The sequence below is a fragment of the Plectropomus leopardus genome, chromosome 18 (assembly GCF_008729295.1).
Source record: "Plectropomus leopardus isolate mb chromosome 18, YSFRI_Pleo_2.0, whole genome shotgun sequence".
Classification (NCBI taxonomy): Eukaryota; Metazoa; Chordata; class Actinopteri; order Perciformes; family Serranidae; genus Plectropomus; species Plectropomus leopardus.
This window is the reverse complement of record NC_056480.1, coordinates 20,967,828-20,987,686: the sequence shown is the minus strand read 5'-3', so window position 1 is coordinate 20,987,686 and position 19,859 is coordinate 20,967,828. Positions and strand designations below refer to the sequence as shown.

General features: G+C 39.2%; 1 protein-coding gene across 1 annotated transcript in view; it reads right to left on the bottom strand.

Annotated features, from left to right (window-relative positions):
• The window catches only part of dtnbp1b (dystrobrevin binding protein 1b), a 41,967-nt gene extending 38,329 nt beyond the window's left edge, over window positions 1-3,638 (bottom strand). The window contains exon 1 of the mRNA XM_042506587.1: window positions 3,581-3,638. Within this exon, the coding sequence (XP_042362521.1) occupies window positions 3,581-3,626 (46 nt within the window). The 5' untranslated portion in view covers window positions 3,627-3,638. The remainder of the gene's footprint in view (window positions 1-3,580) is intronic.
• Window positions 3,639-19,859: the final 16,221 nt, after the last annotated feature.

Sequence of the window (19,859 nt, the reverse complement as noted above, 5' to 3'; positions counted from 1 at the left end):
GATTTTCTCAGCAACATTTCTTTCTGCTTAAAACTTCACTTCTTCGAGAAAAAAGAAAAGAGTTTCTTGTAGCAGCATTAAAAGTTGAGTTTGCCTGTGGCTTTAGCCATCAGAGGCAGCACAGGAGCCAGCTACTGTACCATATTTCAATAGTCCAGACCCCACTCATTAAAGCAGCACAAAGGACTAATCACATCTGCAGCGCTTTGATTTACATGCAATTAAAGTTTCATGTGAACCCAGATAAACCAGACAGGAGGAGAAGAAGAGGAGAGAAAGAGGAGGAGGAGGAGAGGAGGAGGAGGAGTGCAGTGAAATACTGAGGAGAGGAGATTAAGGAACAGATGAGACACCAGCAGAGAAGAGAGCAGATGTGTGCAGCAGCCAGGCGCAGAAAGAAGAGAGAGGGGAGAGGACAGAGAGGAGGTGGGGAGTGGGGCGGGGGGCAGACAAGGAGAAGAGCAAAGAGGAGAGGAGAGGTGAAGCAAGCCATCATTTGGCAGAAGTGATGACACAGCACATCCATCTCAGTGGCAGGTGCCTGCTGTTGGTCCTTTACAGAGGACACAAACTAACAGGAGGAGAGAGAGAGCTCTGCAGCGGCGTTACACTGTCATAAAACCTCACTGAGTCAAGCTGCTGGAGCAGAGATTTAAAAAACACTACTGATTGTCTTATCTAAAAATATTACTGCCTTTTGAATAAACGGATTTAAACAAAAGTCCACAAATACTCCATGTTCTTTTTTTGTATCAAGTGGTGTAGCATTGTGTAATTACTATATCTTGTGTGCTGCAGTTTTTAATCAGCAAAATGAGCACCGTAAGCCTTTTAATTTGATGTTTTAATGAGTTTATATCATAAATTATTCTTGCTTATCTGGCATTATTTGAGCGTGTTCCTTTGATATTGACACACAGTACATCATAACTCATGAAATAAAAATATGACATATCTTTGGCTTAATTAAATCATTCCTTTCTTTATTTGTTCAGTCTCCAGCTGCAGTTATCTCTGTTTACTATTAACTTGTTTCCTCAGCATTTGGTTATGTAACATTACGGTTAGTAAATCAGTAATCGTAGCCAGAGGCCACTTGATATTTCCATTCGAAGGCACTGCTCCATGAGAAGGTAATGTGACGGATGCGTCTTGACAAGGAACAAACTGGTCAAGTGCAACAACAACACAGCCAAGAACAGAACATGTGAGAGTGAAGAGTTATACAACAATAAGATATTACTCTGCCGGATAATTGAACACACAGTGATGTGATTGTTTTCAACAAGCCCACAGTCATAAACACACACAATAGGTATCTGCTGTGGGTGGGCGTGTCAGTGTGTGATCATTAACTCATCACCCAGCCACACAAAAGGTTTCCAAGCGAGTTATATGCAAGGTTGGGCAGTAAATAACATCCTGAAAATAACAGGAGGGGAGATGAGGGAATGAAAGCGAGAAGAGAGGGGGGGATGGTGCAATAATAATGAAAGCAATAAAAGGAGACCCATTTTCCCAGATGTGATCTGTGCCTCAGTCAAGGCAGTCAGTGTGTATGTCTGTGTGTGTGTGTGTGTGTGTGTGTGTGTGTGTGTGTGTCTGTGTGTGTGTCTGAGAGAGAGAGATTTTCTGTGTGTATGCTCCCACTGAGCTCTCAGATGAGTCAAAATGAGTCACATCATTTTATCAATCACCCACTTACAGTACAGCAATCCTTTAGTTTTGCGTGTGTGTGTGTGTGTGGTTTTGAGCTTGTGCCTTGCTTAAGGCCACAATGAAGTCAAACATTAAAACTGCAGAGCGGTCCCACACACTTTCGCCCACTGAATTACTGGCTGCACTATAACGATAGTGGCATATTCCTTTATCACGATCCCTGCAAAGTTACTGCTACAGACTAGGGATGCACTGGTTTATCGGCCAAACATTGGTATCAGCCGATATTCGCGATGTTGACTGCAATTGGCCTACAGAAAAAAAGATGACATGACGTTTGTTCTGTTGTGTCATAAATTTTGCGCAGGTTAAACAGCGGGGCTCAAGACTAAAAGTGTACCAGGGAACAGAGATATTTCCAGAGATGTTGTTGGGACAAGAAAATGCAGTAAATCCACTTCTTCGTTACAAGGGGAAGCCCTATTGTTTCCCTCATAATGCTATATTGTGAACAACAAATGTTAAAATTTGCAGGAAGAGAGCTAGTTATCATTAGCTGTTCGCTGCTGGTGGCCGGAACTAACAGCAGCGGAGGTTGGTTAAATTATAATGCGTTCAAGCTCCATTCAGTAAAAATAAGTATTAGGCGAAGGTAAATTATAACAATATCATGATGTGTTCCAATGTAATCTTGTAAAATGTAGTTTTTTGGTAAAAAAAAACTTGAAGATACAGTTGTTTGAGGAAATTTGTTGTTGATTTTGCAGCAATAAAAAAAGATATTAGAGAGAGAATTCTGATTTTTTTATACATAATTAAAATGCTTTTGAAGCAGTTATTCAAAAATATCTAAATGATTTTCATGAAAAAAATGTTAAGAGTTGCTTCATACATATGTATGATTTAATTTGTTCACATTCAAAAATAGAATATTGAAGGGCTGAATAACTTAAAAATAGTTCAGTTTTTTCTATAATTAAGCTTTCTTTTCCCTGGCACTACATTAGAGTAAATAACTACAAAAACAAAATTAAAAAAATAAAAATAAACAAACAAGCTAAAAAAAGGGACTGATATCGGCCAAGTTGTTATTTTTAACAACGATATCAGTCCCCACTACAGATACAGTAAAGACATAAAGCAGATACACACACATACTTGCAAAGGGCAGTCAGTACAGTATTTCTTTTGTTCAATTGTTAATTTAGCTAAACAGAGACTGAAATAAAGACATAAGACTAAATCCTTCAATAACCATTTCTTTTTTTTGGTTATAGTTAATCCAACATACACTGTTTTGTCTTTTCAAAAAAATACTCATCACTTTGACAATAGTGAATAGCATCAGCAAGTCATCTAGTCTTTTCCTTTTACTGATAAGATACAGCTGGCCTGGTTGTCAATCGATGCACAGCTCCTTTTCCAATGGTTCGGCAACTGGAGGCATTCCAGGGAATATGTAAACACACTCAGGCATGCTCCCACACACTCCCACATTACGCCCCTCCCTGAGCTCTCGTTCCATCATGTAAACATGTGAAAGTATGCACAAACAAGCATGCATTACCCTCCTTTACTTTTATTAATGTAGATACCATCTCCGCTTATACATACTGTGTTACACAATCAAACTCTTGGCATCTTCACTGCCACTCACTATCATTCTGCTGCCAATATAAAGAGCGTTCTTTGTTTCACTTGTAATGACTATATTTACAATAATAAAGGTTTTTATTGTTACATTACCTTGAGCTACATATACCCCTGTATTGGCAAACTCTCCTTTTAAAACAAAGACTCCCTATTTGAAAGCACAGGGATGGTTTCAAACAAACCCCACACCACACACACATCTGACACACTGAAACACACATAGATCACCACTCCCTATTACAAAAAAGGGAAAAAAAAAGTCACTTACAAGAGTTCCTTTGGCTCCCGTCTGTTGCACCAGGCGAGGTGGACATCCCAGCAGGATGCTTTTTGCCCTCACAAGATAACCGAATGGGAGGGGGAGGGAGAGGGGGGGCGGGGTGGGGGCAGACAGCACGACGATAGTACACCAAAAACTCCACCGATCACAACAACACCTGCCCACCACGCATCCTCACGCTGTCTCTCACTCTGCGCACATGCTCCTCCATACAAAAGATGCTCCAGAAAAGGCTCACACGCACATTCTCATGCAGATCAGCTCGCACACTTTCACGCACTCGAATGGTGAGCGTTGTCAAGAGCCCAGCACTGTCCAAAAACAAACATGCATGTATGTATGGATCGCTGCTGCACCAGTGTCTAGCTCCGGTTTGGAGACTGCTGAGGCTGACAGTGGAGAGAGAGGAGAGAAGACGAGCGGAGCATACCACTGGCTGCTGCTGAGCAGAGGGAGGAGGGGGACCGGAGGAGAGGATGAGAAAGGGGGTGGGAGAGAGGGTGTGTGCGTAGGGAGGAAGAGAAACAAGAAGCACAGATGACTATGAGTTTGTGTGTGTGGTTGCATTTGTTTCTATAACCCACAAGCACATTTGCCTCTGAACTTTGAACACACACCAGTGCCTCTTAACCCAGTCTGCATACTTTATGCACCTTCTTTGTTTATATGACTCAGTGGCTGGAGGAGCAAGCTAAATTCATAAATAGGGATGAGTACCTAATAAAGTGGAAACACAGTAAAGACTTCAAAGCAATAAAAAGAATCACTTTTCTGAGGTTAGGTTTCTCTTTTCTGCTTTCACCACACAAACTGCCTCATACACAAATCTCACGGTCAAAAGTGAAACACACTTGCGCCCACACCCACTCTGTCTGCCTCCACTGCCTGAGGGGGGGACATAATAATCCTCCTCATTAGCATGATGCTGTGAAGAGCATCACAGTCCCACCTAGCTCTGTCTCCTTCCCTTACGTCCTTTACTCCTCCCCTCCTCCTTGGAAATGCCCCACCTTTTCCAATGCATGTTAAGTGCAATTGGTGGAAACCACTAAAGACACGTCATTGCAGTATCAATTTTGTAAATGTCAGAATCAGAGCAGTGGAAAAATATCAGCTGAAAATAGGCCTGAATAATGCATATCTAATCAAATAACATAGGACTTAAGAGTCAAAAAAAGGGGAGTGAGTCACTCTGAAGAGAATGAAATCCTCAAGGTTAAGCATGCATGCACGCACACACACACACACACACACACACACACACACACACACACACACACACACACACACACCAAATCCACATAATGTCAACCCTAGCCTTCATCTTTATGACACATCATAGCCCCCAAAGCCTGGGGGACCACTGTGCAAGAAAAACAAGATACAAACACCAGAAGCCACAATCAATAGCATTTGGATACAGCTGCACAAGTCACACTACGGGGAACTCTGCAGAAATATCATAAGCTCCTTAATTAGCTATGGGTGATTATAACTCCGGCACTGAATGAGCTGGGAGGGGTGACAAGTGCACTGGCTGGACTTTAGGATGGACTCCCAGATCATCTTGCGGTGGAAGACCACAAATTAATAAACAGATGATCACTTCACATTAAGAACCTGAGTAAAACACTTAAATAGTTAATTAGTAATAACAGTTATTACAGTACGTGTTACTTAGCAACTTCTTTGTTCAGCTTCATAAAAATAAAATTGTTTTTAAACATTAAAAACAATCAGGTAATGAGCTATTTTCACTTTAACTACAATGTTTTTTTGCTGTATTTTTTTGGTTATTTGCATTTTAAAGCCACAATTGGTTTTATAAAAATAACTTTGTGTCATATATGCTGAAACTGTCACAGTATTCAGAAAGAAGTACAGAAGATAGATAATCATAGCATTGTGTCCTTCTCCCAGTCTCTAACGCAGTTCTCAATCACGCTGTAAACTGCAGTGCAACGGTCAAATGAGGCAGCAGTGACCAACTGTGAATCAAGGTTCTGCACTGCATTGCCTATTTCTCACCTAAAAAGTTTTCAGAAATATAGTTTAGTGCACTGTTTAGCTACTAAATGAGAAAGTTTGACTCGTCCACCATCATGGATACAGTTGACTGAAGTGCCAAGCACTGTCCACCAGTCAGACCAACCTTCTCTAGAAAAATGTATTTGGCATGTGCTCTATGTATTTAGTTTGACCTATGTCCCATTCACTACCATGGAGGGGCGGGCTTTATGACCTATAAGGCAACAAGACACCAGAAGGCGATCCAGATTGAAAAGCTAGACTTTGGGGGAACTGTCATGTTGTCCATCTTTATTTACAGTCTATGGTGCGACCCAGCACGGGAGACGGGAGAGCCTCTTATCATTCCACATGGAGAATAATGATGTCGCTGTTGATTGGTTGTGTGTACAAAGGCAAAGGAGGTATAAAGACGGGACTTCTTAATGGCCCTTTAGCAGGATCCCTGGGTAAAAAGGGCTACAGATGAGCCTAGCATATAGCATATCTGAGTATAACAATAAAAGGTTAAGTTGACTGAGGATCTGTCATGTTTGGAGCTTAATCAACTGCTATAGGAGCAAAAATGGATGGGATTTAAGAAGCATTCTCTACCCCATCTCCATTCACAATGCAGCTCGGAGGAGGAGCCTTGGCATGTAAAGTCAGAGCACCTGCACTGACCCCATAGACATTTTAACTAAACCAATCAAAATGGCTCCGTTGCCTCAACCATTCACATTTTTCACTTTCATCGGAAAGTGTACAGAGGCTTTATTCAATATTTGCAACAAGGCAACACACTTACTGGTGTGAAAATGTGTGGGTGTGAGGAGAAAATGATGCATTGTAAACTTGAATATGTAATTAAATACTTTGCCCAAAGCAAATTAACAACTAGAGTGACTTATGGATCACAATGTAAAATAGTTACCTCCATAGCTGCAGCATAGCTGCAATCACGACTGGCCAGTTTTCATCGCTCACAGTAAACATTGTACAGGGTTGTTGAGTTATAGTTATTCTCTTCACATCTTTTTAATTCTGAGGGCCACAGTTGTAACAGACAAATTATTAAGCAGCATTGTTTGGCAGATAATGAGATTTTCCTGCAGCCTGAGTAGAACTCATACTAGCATGATGCATGCATGCCTACACACACACACACACACACACACACACACACACACAGAAAGAGAGAGAGAGAGAGAAGTATTTTTTATCAAATAGAATGGAAATTAAACATTTTCTCCCTCTCTCTTTTTCTCTCCTTTTCTGTGCATCCTTCATTTTACACACAGAGATCACCTCATCATCTCAGCTTTTTCATGTCTTCCTGTGCAGTCATGGCCTTTGTTAAACACGCTTTCTATTTGACACTCAACCGACCATTACTAAAGCTTACTAACACACTGAGGCCTCAATTGACAAAAAAACTGCCAAGTGTACTGAGAGAACTGACAGATGAGAATGAGAGCAAAGACACAAAAATACAGTTGCCTTGGAAACTGACATCCTGCAATCCAGTTTTATGTAATCTATCCGGAGACATGCCAAATTCTCCAGGCCATCCATAAACTTTTCAACTCTTTTGTCCGAAAGCCTAACAAAAGTTGGGAGAGGAACAGTGCTGTTCTGTTTTTTTTGCCATATTTTTTTGTCAATTGTTTGGGGAGCTCGCCTAATCTACTCTCAATAGGAAACAAAAAAAAAAATCTAAATATAAAGGAATATTCATTTCTCAAAATACTTAATTCAAGTAACCATAGTCACTAAAAAATGTGTGATTATTTTCAGTGCTTTTACTGGTTTCCTGCTAACTTCCATTTAGAGCCTTAAGCTGATTAAATTTCTATCCCATCTCAATATCTTTCCCTATGATGTAGACGCAAATGTTTCCAGTCACCTCTCTGTGAGCATTTCTAAATTTGTGCTAAATTGATGCTCTTATGTCTATTTTGCACGTCTCTATGGTGCCTTTTATGGTTGGCTTTTGACAGTAATCGTCAAGAGTAAGCTCACCAGTCTGTAACTCACCTTCTGCCAACTTCATCTAGCTAAACATTGGTAAACATCGACGTAAGATGGAAGAAGATTGGTGCCAACTCAACTGGCATTCTGCTAGCCATTGTGCAGTTGTTGGAAAATAAACTCGAATTGTTAATGCAAGGCTTTTATTGTGGCTTTTTATAAAGGGTTAACTCGCACAGCAGCACCGCAGCAGCAATGCGGTCTGTGTGGACACCAGATGCATGCAAGTCACAGCAGTTCAGCAATGTAGACATCAGGCAAAGGTAGAAGAAGGCGGGTTGATCCCGTTGCTATGGATCACATGTTTTCTGAATTAACTTACTCAGTACTCATCTGTGTCAGTGAAAGTCAAATAAAATATTAATCAATACAAAAGAATAAAAAGCACAAATTAATTGATAGAGATAGAATGACAAAGACTGAGGTAGGGAGCATTGATGGGGTTTATCCAAATGACCGCTTTTACTGGTTAATCATTGATGGCCATCAAACATTGTTTTTTTAATTCATATTTTTAGGTGTTTTTTTTTCATTTCATAAATTGTCCAACAAACTGGAGTCTGAAAAGCATGTTTTTGGTTTGGTGAATAACTGACAGTGTGAGATATTTCAAGTTCATCAGCACTGCAAACTGAATTTTTGCTGTCCAAATACTGCAGAGGTGTGCAAACAATCATCTCTGGTGTTACTGAAATGTCGAAATGTGTTGTTGCATTGACTCGATCCTCATTAGCGCTGTCAAAATATGTGTTTTATTATAAATTTTCAAAAAACCTGAAGTGACGAGGTGCATTACCTGAAGACTAATTGTAAGCAGGTCTTGGTGATTCAGGAGTGCTATGTATCAAACTTCTCCAATAAAAATGCATTGAGACTAACTCTCAAACCAAAAAAATGTCAGTCCAGACTAACATGCCCTTTATTTTTAGTAGTTTCTCCAAACTTACAAGTTACTTTTAGCCCTAGGATATTTTGTAAATACAGTTCCAGACTAACACTATATTCACACAGCGAGGAACTGTGATCTAAACATGACCTAAACACAGGCAACTTAATGGTACAGCTGGAGGTTTAAATAACATAAGTGTAAATCAGCAGTGGCAGCTTGAAAGCCTAAGGTGTGTTTATGACCAGAAAGCCACTGCTTTGATTCTTTTAGATGGCTGAGAAAAAAAATAGATGCACAAATTGGATGAACGGCATGATTTCCCCCTTCATCAGCTACCACTCAGGTGCCCTTGGACAAAGCACATAACCACTTACCCCTGTTAATTTGCCCACTAAAGAACAGTAACTGTGGCATTATTGATTGTGACAGTGTTAATGCCTGTTTGTAGGAATGTGAAACAGGGCAGTGCTAAGAGAGTGTATATGTTCACTGGAAACTGTAGCTGTTTGCTAACAGGTGAGACAGAATAAAAACTGTGAGAAGTTTAATATTGGAGAGTATCCTGCTGGAGATGTAACTGCCAGTGATGGTGGCTTTGCAGCTATTTTGCCATCTGTCTGTTGAGACATTTGTAGTTCTTCTCACCAAATGGGAGATTTTGTAGCTGTCAGAAATTTCTGATATCTCTCACAAGAACTATTTTTTTCAACTCACTTGTTTGTAATTTACTCTAAATAATAAGACACAAACACAGTATTATTTACACTTAAGTTACAAACTATCACTCAGCCAACAGGTGAATACTGGCTGAAATGTGTTACTTAATGGCAGCTGATTTCAGTATCCAGCCTTTTAATCTACTGAGCTCACCACCTGTTCCCCTACTTTAAGGCCTTGTTCAGACTGCCAGCCCAAATCCAATTTTTGGAATATCCACATTGTATCCAGACTGTTTTTACAAAGTCTGGAAAGCAAAGAACCACATGAAATGAAATTTTTGCAAATAAGATCCAAACCACATTTGGATTTGGTCTGAAATGTGATTCCTATCGCATATCTACAGATGTGTCCCAGTCTGGAAGCGGTGTCCTTTCAAATCTAATTTTGCGTCACTTATAACATGACACACAATGACAATGTAAAATCCAGAGTGATAGAAGTTCCAAGCATACCCCATGGACAGACACCGAAATAAAATTGTTGAGGACGAAATGATGGACCTACATTGTTTTAACAGCAATTCATGCAGATAGGTTGGTGATGTCTGGGAAAACAAATCCAATCGGGCTACTTGCAAATGGCAGTGTGGAAAGTCTGTGTTAGAGATCTAACTTAAGGAACAAATCTGATTTGCATGAAGTCTGAACACAGCCTGAAAGCAGTTTAAGAGCCAAATATTGAGCACAATGTCTGTGGAAGGACAGAAAACACTGTTACAATTACAGAGCTACAGTGTTACAGGCATTGTGCTATGCTGTAGTGGTAGAGAAAGCTGAGCTTCAAAGCAACTACAGATTTAGTGGCATTGATCAGTGAATGTCAGCGGCAATTATTTTAGCTCAGTGATGCAAGTGGTCAACACGATGATTCTCCACTGGGTAGCTGCACTCACTTTTTGTTATAGAGAGATTTCGCCAACCTGGGAGAATGTTTGTGTCAAGCCACTGCTTCCTCCACACTGAGGGGAGCATACTGATGTGGTTCAACCACCTGGTGTCCTTGTAAGGTGCTTCTTTTTAAGTTTTCTGGCATGACTAAACTAGAAGAAACTCTGGAGCAGAGCTGGAGGGATTACATCTCCCGGCTGCCCTGAAAATGTTAGAATGACCTGGGGGACATCAATGTGGGAAGGTATAGCTAGGTTGCTCAGCTTGATCTGTTGCAACCATGACCCTGACTGACCTGGATGGATATTTGACTCGAAATTGAATGGATGGACTAATAAAATTCTAGTTCATTGACAGTGTAGTTATGTACCTGCTAGGGATTTTTTCATAACAGGGACAAATACCTTTTGCTAAGAGCTCAATCATTCACACTGTAAATCAATTTAGCCTGATCCTAAAGAAATATGGCTTAATTGAAGTCTACTAACTTTGACAGTCACAACCAGATGTTGCCATTAGAACAGTGTTTTCTGTGACCTCTATGAGGTTCTGCTCTGCAGTATTTTCAAGCAGTTCATTAATAATTAGTTTTTGCAGCAGCTTGCATGGATGTTGTTGGAACTAGCCTGAAAAAAGGGTCATTATTACTAGAGGAATGCATCAGAGACTTCATGCCAGCAATGTAGGGTATCTTTGTATCATCTAAATGCACTGAAAAAGTACAGCAAATAAACTACCAAAACACTGTCTGTCAAAAAGGGCTGGGCAATTCAGAGAAAATCAATTATCACTATATTTTTTTTACCAAAAACGTAATCATTGAAAATGAGATCATATTGCAGGGTTGACTATTGATGCTCTCACTAAATATTTACACAAAGACATTTTTGATACATAATCTTCAGTAATATTGATATAATGATTAGGTGGGTAGAGGCAAATAATAGAACAACAAGAAAAATTTGGTAAGTTCAGGAATTATATCACTAAACTGTGATACAGCCTTTAAAGACAGGAAAAGAAAACACTTATGATATCCAAAATCAAAGACTACATCTAGTCTCATATCACCATATATTGATTTTATATAGATATACTATCCAGCCCTACTGCCAAACATTAATGTCCCAGCTTGCTAATATAAAGCAGGGGAGCAGGGTTTAATAATTATAACGCTGTAACATTTAAGTATAAAATTTGTCACTTTTTTGTTCTTCCTCCTTGGGCTACTGACTGGATTCTGTAATAAAGTGCATACATGCTTTTAGGTTCATTAGTTTTGTCAAAAGTGAATCAGCGGTGGGTTAGATTGTATATTTCGGATTGTAAATGGATAATTTAACAGTGTTGTGCATCCTTTTGCCCTAACCCTTCAAGCGAAACATCTACTCTTTAAGGCTGAACCGGCTGTATGGACAGAACAGAAAAAGGCTGTGCAGGAGGCAGAAAAGGGATCAGTGGTAACAAACCTAAACACACTGAGATGTACGCCCATATATGCATGAACCATAAACAATTAAATAACCATGTATACAACTGCTGTGATAGGATGTAAAACCATAGCCTAAGCTCCTCTATACAAGGGTGAGAAAAAGTAGATAGGGAGGGAACACACCATCTTAGTCTACCACACCTCTCAGTCCTGATCACCCCACCCTCACAGTCCTATGCACTTCTTTAAATAGAAATTCCACAGAGAAGAGTAAAAAAATTGTCCAGAAGGTGAAGTAGTCAAAGAAAAACAACCTGAGAGGAGGAATCCCCATGTACAAGGTAGTAAAGTGTCCAAAATCGGAGACCTCTGAGGATATCCACCCCTGAGCCAACAAGGAACCCTTTTGAAGAAGAGGAGTACAGGAGAAGAGCAGAGCATGGACGAATGGTGGCAGGGGTGGATCGGCCCAACTGGTAACAACAACTGGCAACAAGACTTTCCTGACCTTGAGTCAGAGGGTAAGAGGAACTTATCCACTGGGTGGAAAAACAGACTGTTGTGAAGGGAAAGCTGATAACCAAGGCCCTAAAACACCACAACACAAGGGTAAGGGAATGCCAGAGGTAAGGCACAGGAAGACAGAGGTCACGGCTTATGCCAATGTAAGCTGGCCCCATGCTGGATGCTTTGGGGGCAGAGTGGATTGGAGGGGTCGCCAGTCTCCATTAGCTGACATATCTTGGATGAAAGTGACAAAGATTGCAAAATTACTCGACTCAAGGGACAGTCAGAACCCAGAGAAAGAGGTCCAGTTAGATGAATGAAAAATAAACTCATAAGTAGATGAAGACACAAAGGCCATTGCTGGCTTTGTGCTGTATGCCCAAACCCGACTGTCAGAGTTTGTCATTCCACATGGTAACATGTTACTTTTTCCTACTGGTTGTCTCGTCCCTGCCTCTCACCAGTGTGTGCAAACCAACTTTTATACTGGAGTGTTTCTAAATGTCTTTTCTGCAATCTGATGAAGGCCAACTCACACAAAGGTGGGAAGTTGTTGCCAGGCAACTCTAAACCTCAGGCACTTCTCTTTATTTTCCTTCCCCCCCTGTTGGATCACACAGTCTTTGACATCACCACAAAATAAGAGCAGTTTTATGCTAGTTCATAGCCCCAGAGTAACTTATTGCCAGTGAAGTCAAACATAAAAAACAGACAGAGGATTTATAGCTGAGATGCCCAGAAGGTTGGAAGGACTGTAAGGACTGGATCCAGGGAAAGGTGGGTGCAACAAAGGACGGGAGACAAGGACTGGGCAAACAGTAGTTAAGAGAAGAGACAGAGAAGTGTATGATGGATAGTTAAGTCAGGGGGAGAACCTTGGAAGACTCTTTAGAAAGTGTTCAAATAAAACAAAATGTTAGATTTAGCTACATATTACTATACGAACCACATCTGGATTACAAAATATTGCTATTACATTGAAACAGTATTGCATGTGAAGACAAAAATCCTGTAAAAACATTAAACAAGGTAAATTAGATTTCATTTTTCATATTTTGCAAACTTTCTCAAGATTGACTTTGCGGGTAATGAGTCAGTGTCTACTCTGAGAATGTAAACAACACTCGAACACTCAGTTCTCTTGTTTCCAGCTCTCAAAGTCAACTCCCGGTCTTTTGCTATGCAACTACGGTTCACTTCCAAAACAGATTTTTAGCAGCACAGAGAACTGCTCAGAAAAGCAGTGAAATAAGATCATGTTTTTTGTGACATCAACATGCCGACATGCCAAAGAGCTGATGGATGACTGACTATACCTAATAATAATGACTATAACATAATTGACACTTAACTTTAACACTTTGTATGGAAAACAAAATAAATTGTAGAATATTTGTATTAAACAGCCAAATCCAATTCAACTGGCATCATTCTCAGTTGGGAACAGCCCTAGTTTGCAGTACTGTCCTTTACCTATAGAAACATAACTACACTTCTGGATAAGTTGCATGTATTTTGTTTTCATTTGTCTTGTTTTATAATTATCTATTGTAGGGTTACTGAAGCTATATTGTGACGTACAATGTTGACTATGTGCAATTCATTATGTTTGTTTTATCACACTGTGGAGGCATGTTGTGCGCAGCATACGAGTCCAAAACAAATTTCCCCATGGGGACAATAAAGTATATCGTATCGTATCGTATCGTATCGTATCGTATCATATATCAATCACAAAACAAGCATCTTAAGGTGATGGTGTCATTTAAAACATTCTTTGAGAGCGGAAGAGTGTTATGTGAACTTAACATAGACATTTTAATGTGTATGGGTATGTACATATACATGTCTGTGCTTGACAGAGTCAAAAAATTGGTGTAGAAGGGAACAGATGCTGTTTTTAGATTTCAAAATTTTTGCTTCTGTCATAACCTTGTCTGGCATCTCGAACATCAACAAGTCTATCATCTTGGGGGTTTGGGGGTATGACCTAGAGGCTTGAGTGCAACATTGTACAACACCTATAACAGTTTCTACCACTCAGCTCTGTCAAACATTGGAGGTGGGCTGGCAGACTGCGAGCAAACAACTAGAGGAAGTGATAAAGATAGAGACCCCTGTACCTGTTTCCTGCAGATGGAAAAAAAATCTACCAACAGGAAGTGTACACATCCTCCCAACACCCAAGTGAACTTCACAGACATGTTTTAACAGTGGCAAGGCACACAAATAAAAATAAAAAACCTCTTAAAACATGCAAACACACTGTTTTTTCTTATTCTTATGTAACCACACTAGCTGACTAAGAGCACGTTCTTATTGAGAGCAATAGCCTGCAGGAGCAAATGTTGGAAAAGAAATGCATCACACGCTGTGAACACACATTCACATATACACAAATGTTCAGACATAAACTGACTCATGCACACACTTAGTTTTCAAAGTTGTCACAGGCACAGCGCGCGTGTCTGAATTCCACCCGTGGGGCCATCTGTTCTTGCACCGGCCAATTCGAGGAGACATAAACTCAGGAATCATTAAGGATGCAATATGGCTCCCATGTTAATCACAAGCCTTCGTCATTTCCATTGAAAATGAGCCACTGGGCAAGAGGGAAGTGGGGACAGTTTGTTATTCACAATCTGTTCAAGAAAGCAAAATTTTATAGCCCATTTTCACAACAGTGTGATAAACTGAGATGACTGTGAGCAGGCTTTTGAAAGTTTTTGAAAATTACTTAAGTATAAGAATGCAAAAATTAACTAAAAACATAATTTATCATCAACACTATACTACAATCATTAATGCCACTTCACACTAGTTTTTCATAAAGGACCTGACATTTATTTTGGACAGCTCAAATGCATTTCCATTTGAGTTCCACAACAACACATTGTCAACTGATGAAAACATTGGATAAGGCTAACACTTGTTTATCTTTCATACACTCTTCAAGATGTGGAGATAATAAATAATTTTAAGTCTGTGTTGTGTAATGTTGGCCCTTATTCAAAATTAAATTAGAAAGATAATTAAAAACTTTTTTTTGGCCCTAGGTATGCCTATGTCGCCTATAGGAAGATCTGCCAGTGCTTCTTCCTGCCATACATTACTGATACACAAATATCTGTTTGTTTGTTTTTTATTAAACATGCAGGTGCTCTAAAAGGATTCTCTAAGTTTGACCTACAAGAGTCACTACTTCTTTACTCCAAATAGTGGCACTTATCAAATGAATGGAGGTCAAGTGAACAGATGTTAACTATCTTGCAGTGGTGAAGAAACTCGTGAGGAAAAATGGGGAACAGTGCAAATCCTTACAGTTGGGGAAAACAAACCGTCATCTTTCCAGTCAAAAGTCTGAGGCCACACCAGCTTTCCCAACAAAATCAGTAATGACTATGCAATATGCAAGAACTGTCTTGTGAAAGTATATACACAAGCAACACATTAACATGCATTGCCATCTGATTTGTCATCACCCTGGTCTCGTGATAGAGAAGGTTGCTAGCATACCATAACTGTAAGATAGCCTATAATGTCTGTGTGTTGAAGAGGCACTAGACTCCTTGCACCTTTTGTTCATTGTTTCTTCTTAGTTGTCAAATTCTGTGAAACTGATAATACAATGCAGTGAATAAATAAAATTTTATGAGTTTTTATGAGTATTTTTTCTTCTTCAGTTAAACAGACATTATGTATCATAGATGTTTTTTTCAATGTATCAAGTGTTTTCAAATCACTGCATCGTGATAGCATCAAATCATGACATGTGGGGGTTCCCACCCCTACAACTGGCTGCATGAAATTTTGATGGATGGATTTGAGCTCATTCATTTATTTATTTCAGCATTGTATATCTATCTAAATTTAGAATAAAACATAAATTCTGTCATCCTACCACATGATATGTGCAGTCTCTTCTTGGCCACATGGTTTGCCAAGTGAACAAGCTGGCCATTGAAGTTTAAGAGGTTTTCACATGTTAGTTGCTCCCACTAAAGGCTTCCCTTCACAAGCCTGCTGCCATTTCCCTGCAAAACCACATCCTAAACCCAGTCCTACACATCCACATTCTTCCTCTCATGTTTTTAAAGTACAGTACCATCTCTCTGTTCTACTACCAACCACAACTGCTCCAGGCTACAACTGACCTGTGCCACTACCCTTGTTATCACTTTGAATTTTCCCCATTTCATGCTACAGGGAGCCTTTTTGATGGACTACATTAGACCATAAAAAGCCAGCCTTTTAGAACTGACATGATTTTCCTCCCCCCTCATGTTGCCCCCCTTTAAAGGTGGTCCAGGAGCTGCCATGGTTAATGGCTCCTCCTCTAGTAAAGACTCTTTTTTGATGGGATAATATTAGATGGCAAAGTGCTGCAACCACTGGGATCATAAGTATCTACTGTACTAACATACATAGAATATACAAATTCAATCAAATCAGAGTGAGACCAGCTCAGTCTTTCAACTCAGAAATACCACTTTAACCTGGTACCAATGATCTAAGTAATGCAGGTCCCAAAACGTAATGGTATCAATAGTTTCCCCTGAATTTATTTCAAGGATACACAGAAAGTAGTTAAAAACACAACACTATAAAAGTGAGAAAATGATAATTGCTTATGTAAAATGCATGAGCTGTGTTTTATTCTTTGTCCCAACTGCTGATAAAATTTGAATAGGCTAATTAAATCAATATTACAATCCAAACAATGTTGTGTGGTACCATAAAATTTGCTCTTTAACACAGGTCCCAGGTCTCCTGAAGAAAGAAAGAGAAGAGAAAAAAGGGGATTGGTAATTACTCTCATTGCACAGCTCGCTGTGCTATGCGAAAATGTGCCCTGAAGGTCTGCTGCAAATTTTAAGGTTTCCACTGAAAACCTGAAAGTGAGGATTATCTCAGTTAATTACTCCACTTGCTCTACCTGATGCTTCTGTGATGCTTCCCAACAATATTCTGACCTCCAGCACACTCTAATAGGGAACTGACTTGCTCAATCTGTTCTTGGCTCTCTCCTTTTCCCCTATTTTGGTCTTCTGATTTGCACAGTTACTGAACATGTTTAAGTAGACGTTAACGTCATCAGTGTTAGAAGACTTGTACAGGAAACCCTGAATTAATGGCACTGATTTCGTAGACAAAGTGTTGTGTTTTGTTTTTTCCCACAAGGTTCTGAAATATCCCCAAAAAACGTTTGAGATGTGATGGAATCAGAGATTAGCAGCCGTTGTCTTTGTTCCTACAGTATCGTCAGGTCCTCTCAAGGTACAAACTATATGAAAACATACAGTATAACAGCAAAGTATAAAAATAAACATGTACGGACTTGAAGCCTCTTTAGGATACGGTAGATAATCCATCCCAGTGACCATCATGTCCACTCCTATTATTGTCAGAGGTTATGTAATTACTTTGCAGTAATGCAGTGCACAGCATTTAAATCAGACAACAATTCTAGCTAGCATGACCAATATCTGAAATTAACTTTGATAGAAATAAAAGCAGACAGGACTCACTATTCGCGATTAATTTTTCTTTGCAAGTAAATATGAAGTTGGTGCAAGTTGATTTTTAAACCATAAAGAAAGCTGCATGAACAGTAAACCAGACAATCAAAAACTGGTATACTTTGTAAAATATCACAAAGTCAATGCACAATTTTAATTTGATTGGCTATATATGCAAAACATTATCGGATCAATCAGCTAAAGGTAGTACCAATACCTTTTCTATGATACTTTCTGTCATAGGGTAGCCCCAACTTGTGTGAGAAAAACAAAATACTTATACACTAATAAAGAGCAGAGTACAACTTCTCAGAATTGCCCAGATGTTGTTGCTCAGGTGTTGTGAAATGGTTCCACATACTGTGATATGCATAGTATACAACCCTTTGAAACTTGGCTTGATATTTTTCAAAAACATGGGAAGAAGGCAATAAACAATGATTTGCACAAAAAGTACAAGAAAATTACCTCAAAATTAGAAAAAAAGGGAAATGACTCTAAAAAAGTGCATAAAAATTCTAATAATTCTGTAAAGATTTTAAAACATAATTTAGATAATAATAACTATAGTTTTCTCAACATTTTTCCTGAGTTTTTTAAAAATAATTTTCTAAATAATTTCTAAAAGAAATTAAACCAATTTGCTCAGGGTTCAAAGGTTTAGACATTTGTGAAAAGCATCCAAATGCAGTGCAAGAAAATTATGTCAGTCCAGGTTTCTAAGGGTTTAAAAGATACTGTCTGAGGCAAATTTTGGTCTAAATTATAGCATTTCCTGCCAAAATACTATCAGTGTAGAAGGAAATGTTATATTGATTGACATGAGGATAACATATATACAGGAAATAAAGTAAATGTTATTTTAATGTAGTAGACAAATCACAAATTCTACATCAGTGCTATACTCAAATTTTTCGCAAGAACAAAAGTACTCAAAAGTAGACAATAGAGGCTATTACATTAATAAAATCTTCAAGCCACAGAATATCACTTGACAGAAGATGCTGAGCAGCAAGAGAGACAATTGTGGGAAGAGGTGGCATGAATACAAAACAGAGCCAGTGATTGGCTTTCCCTGCTGCTGTCTTGAATGCAGCATTGTCATTCAGGCAAAGTTGCCAGTGGCTCAGTCAAAAAGAGGATTAGATAATGACTGGCTTTCTGGCCTCACAGCAACTTTACTGCATCGTGGGCACACAGCTGTTCATTTTACCACTATTTTCATATTCATTCATTCTGTAGTCTGGAGAATCAATGACGGAGCATTTAAATATACAGTACACGTTCGCTCTTCCAGAAAGCATGGCTGGCACTATACTACACATATTCCCCCCCGACAATGTTATGTAACAGTGCTTTTATCTGAAATGTAGCAGTAGGTTCATTTAAAGTGGAGCAGCTATCTTATGTTTGATATTCAAATGAATTTGACAAGTCTTAAAGGAATTTGTGCGATCGGGGATTTCTGCAGAATTAGAAGTCTTGTGTGGACACCAACGCCTCATATATTCTGTAGCACTGTGGACAGATTCAGGCAGCGGGGCGTACAGCACAGGCCGGCCTACTGATGTGCAGCAGTTTGCAGGTGTGGATATAAGCATACATTAATTCCTGACCTGAAACCATATGTTTCGTTTTTCTGGATTCTGAAATGATGTAAATGTAATATGAAAACTTAACAGAATCTCATGTCACACGTATGACATTGTTTATGTACGTGACATGTGATGGTCCACTCAGTAAAGCATCAGATCTGGTGTCAATCACATGATGCTGTGTATACGCATTGCTTCCATCAAGAAGCTGCATACCTGCACCACACATTACAATTATACATCATTTCAGCTTTGTTAGACAATCCAGTTTGTGTTCTCATAAAATATAATGAGAGTCAATTTCTTTCTTTCCTGACATATCTGTGATATATCACATATCTTTAGACAGAACAATTGTTAAATCACTTGTTAAATGTAAGAAGCACTGGGGGAAACTCAAAGACTGACAGGCTAAATTCATAGTACAGAGTTTAGCATTTTGGCTGTCGCAATCTTGGTTTTCTGGGGCCAAAAATGACCGCATTTGGACAAGAGGGTGGATCTGGGGGCACCCTGTGGCTCAGTTGGTAGAGCGGGTGCCCATGAACAGAGGCTACATATATTTTATGTTAAATAGTACCATAATTTACAAAAAAAAACCCATTATGCTGTTCTGAAAAAGACTTGACACTAGAGTTTGAATCCATAAACTCATCTTTACTATGCTAAAAAATCAAGTC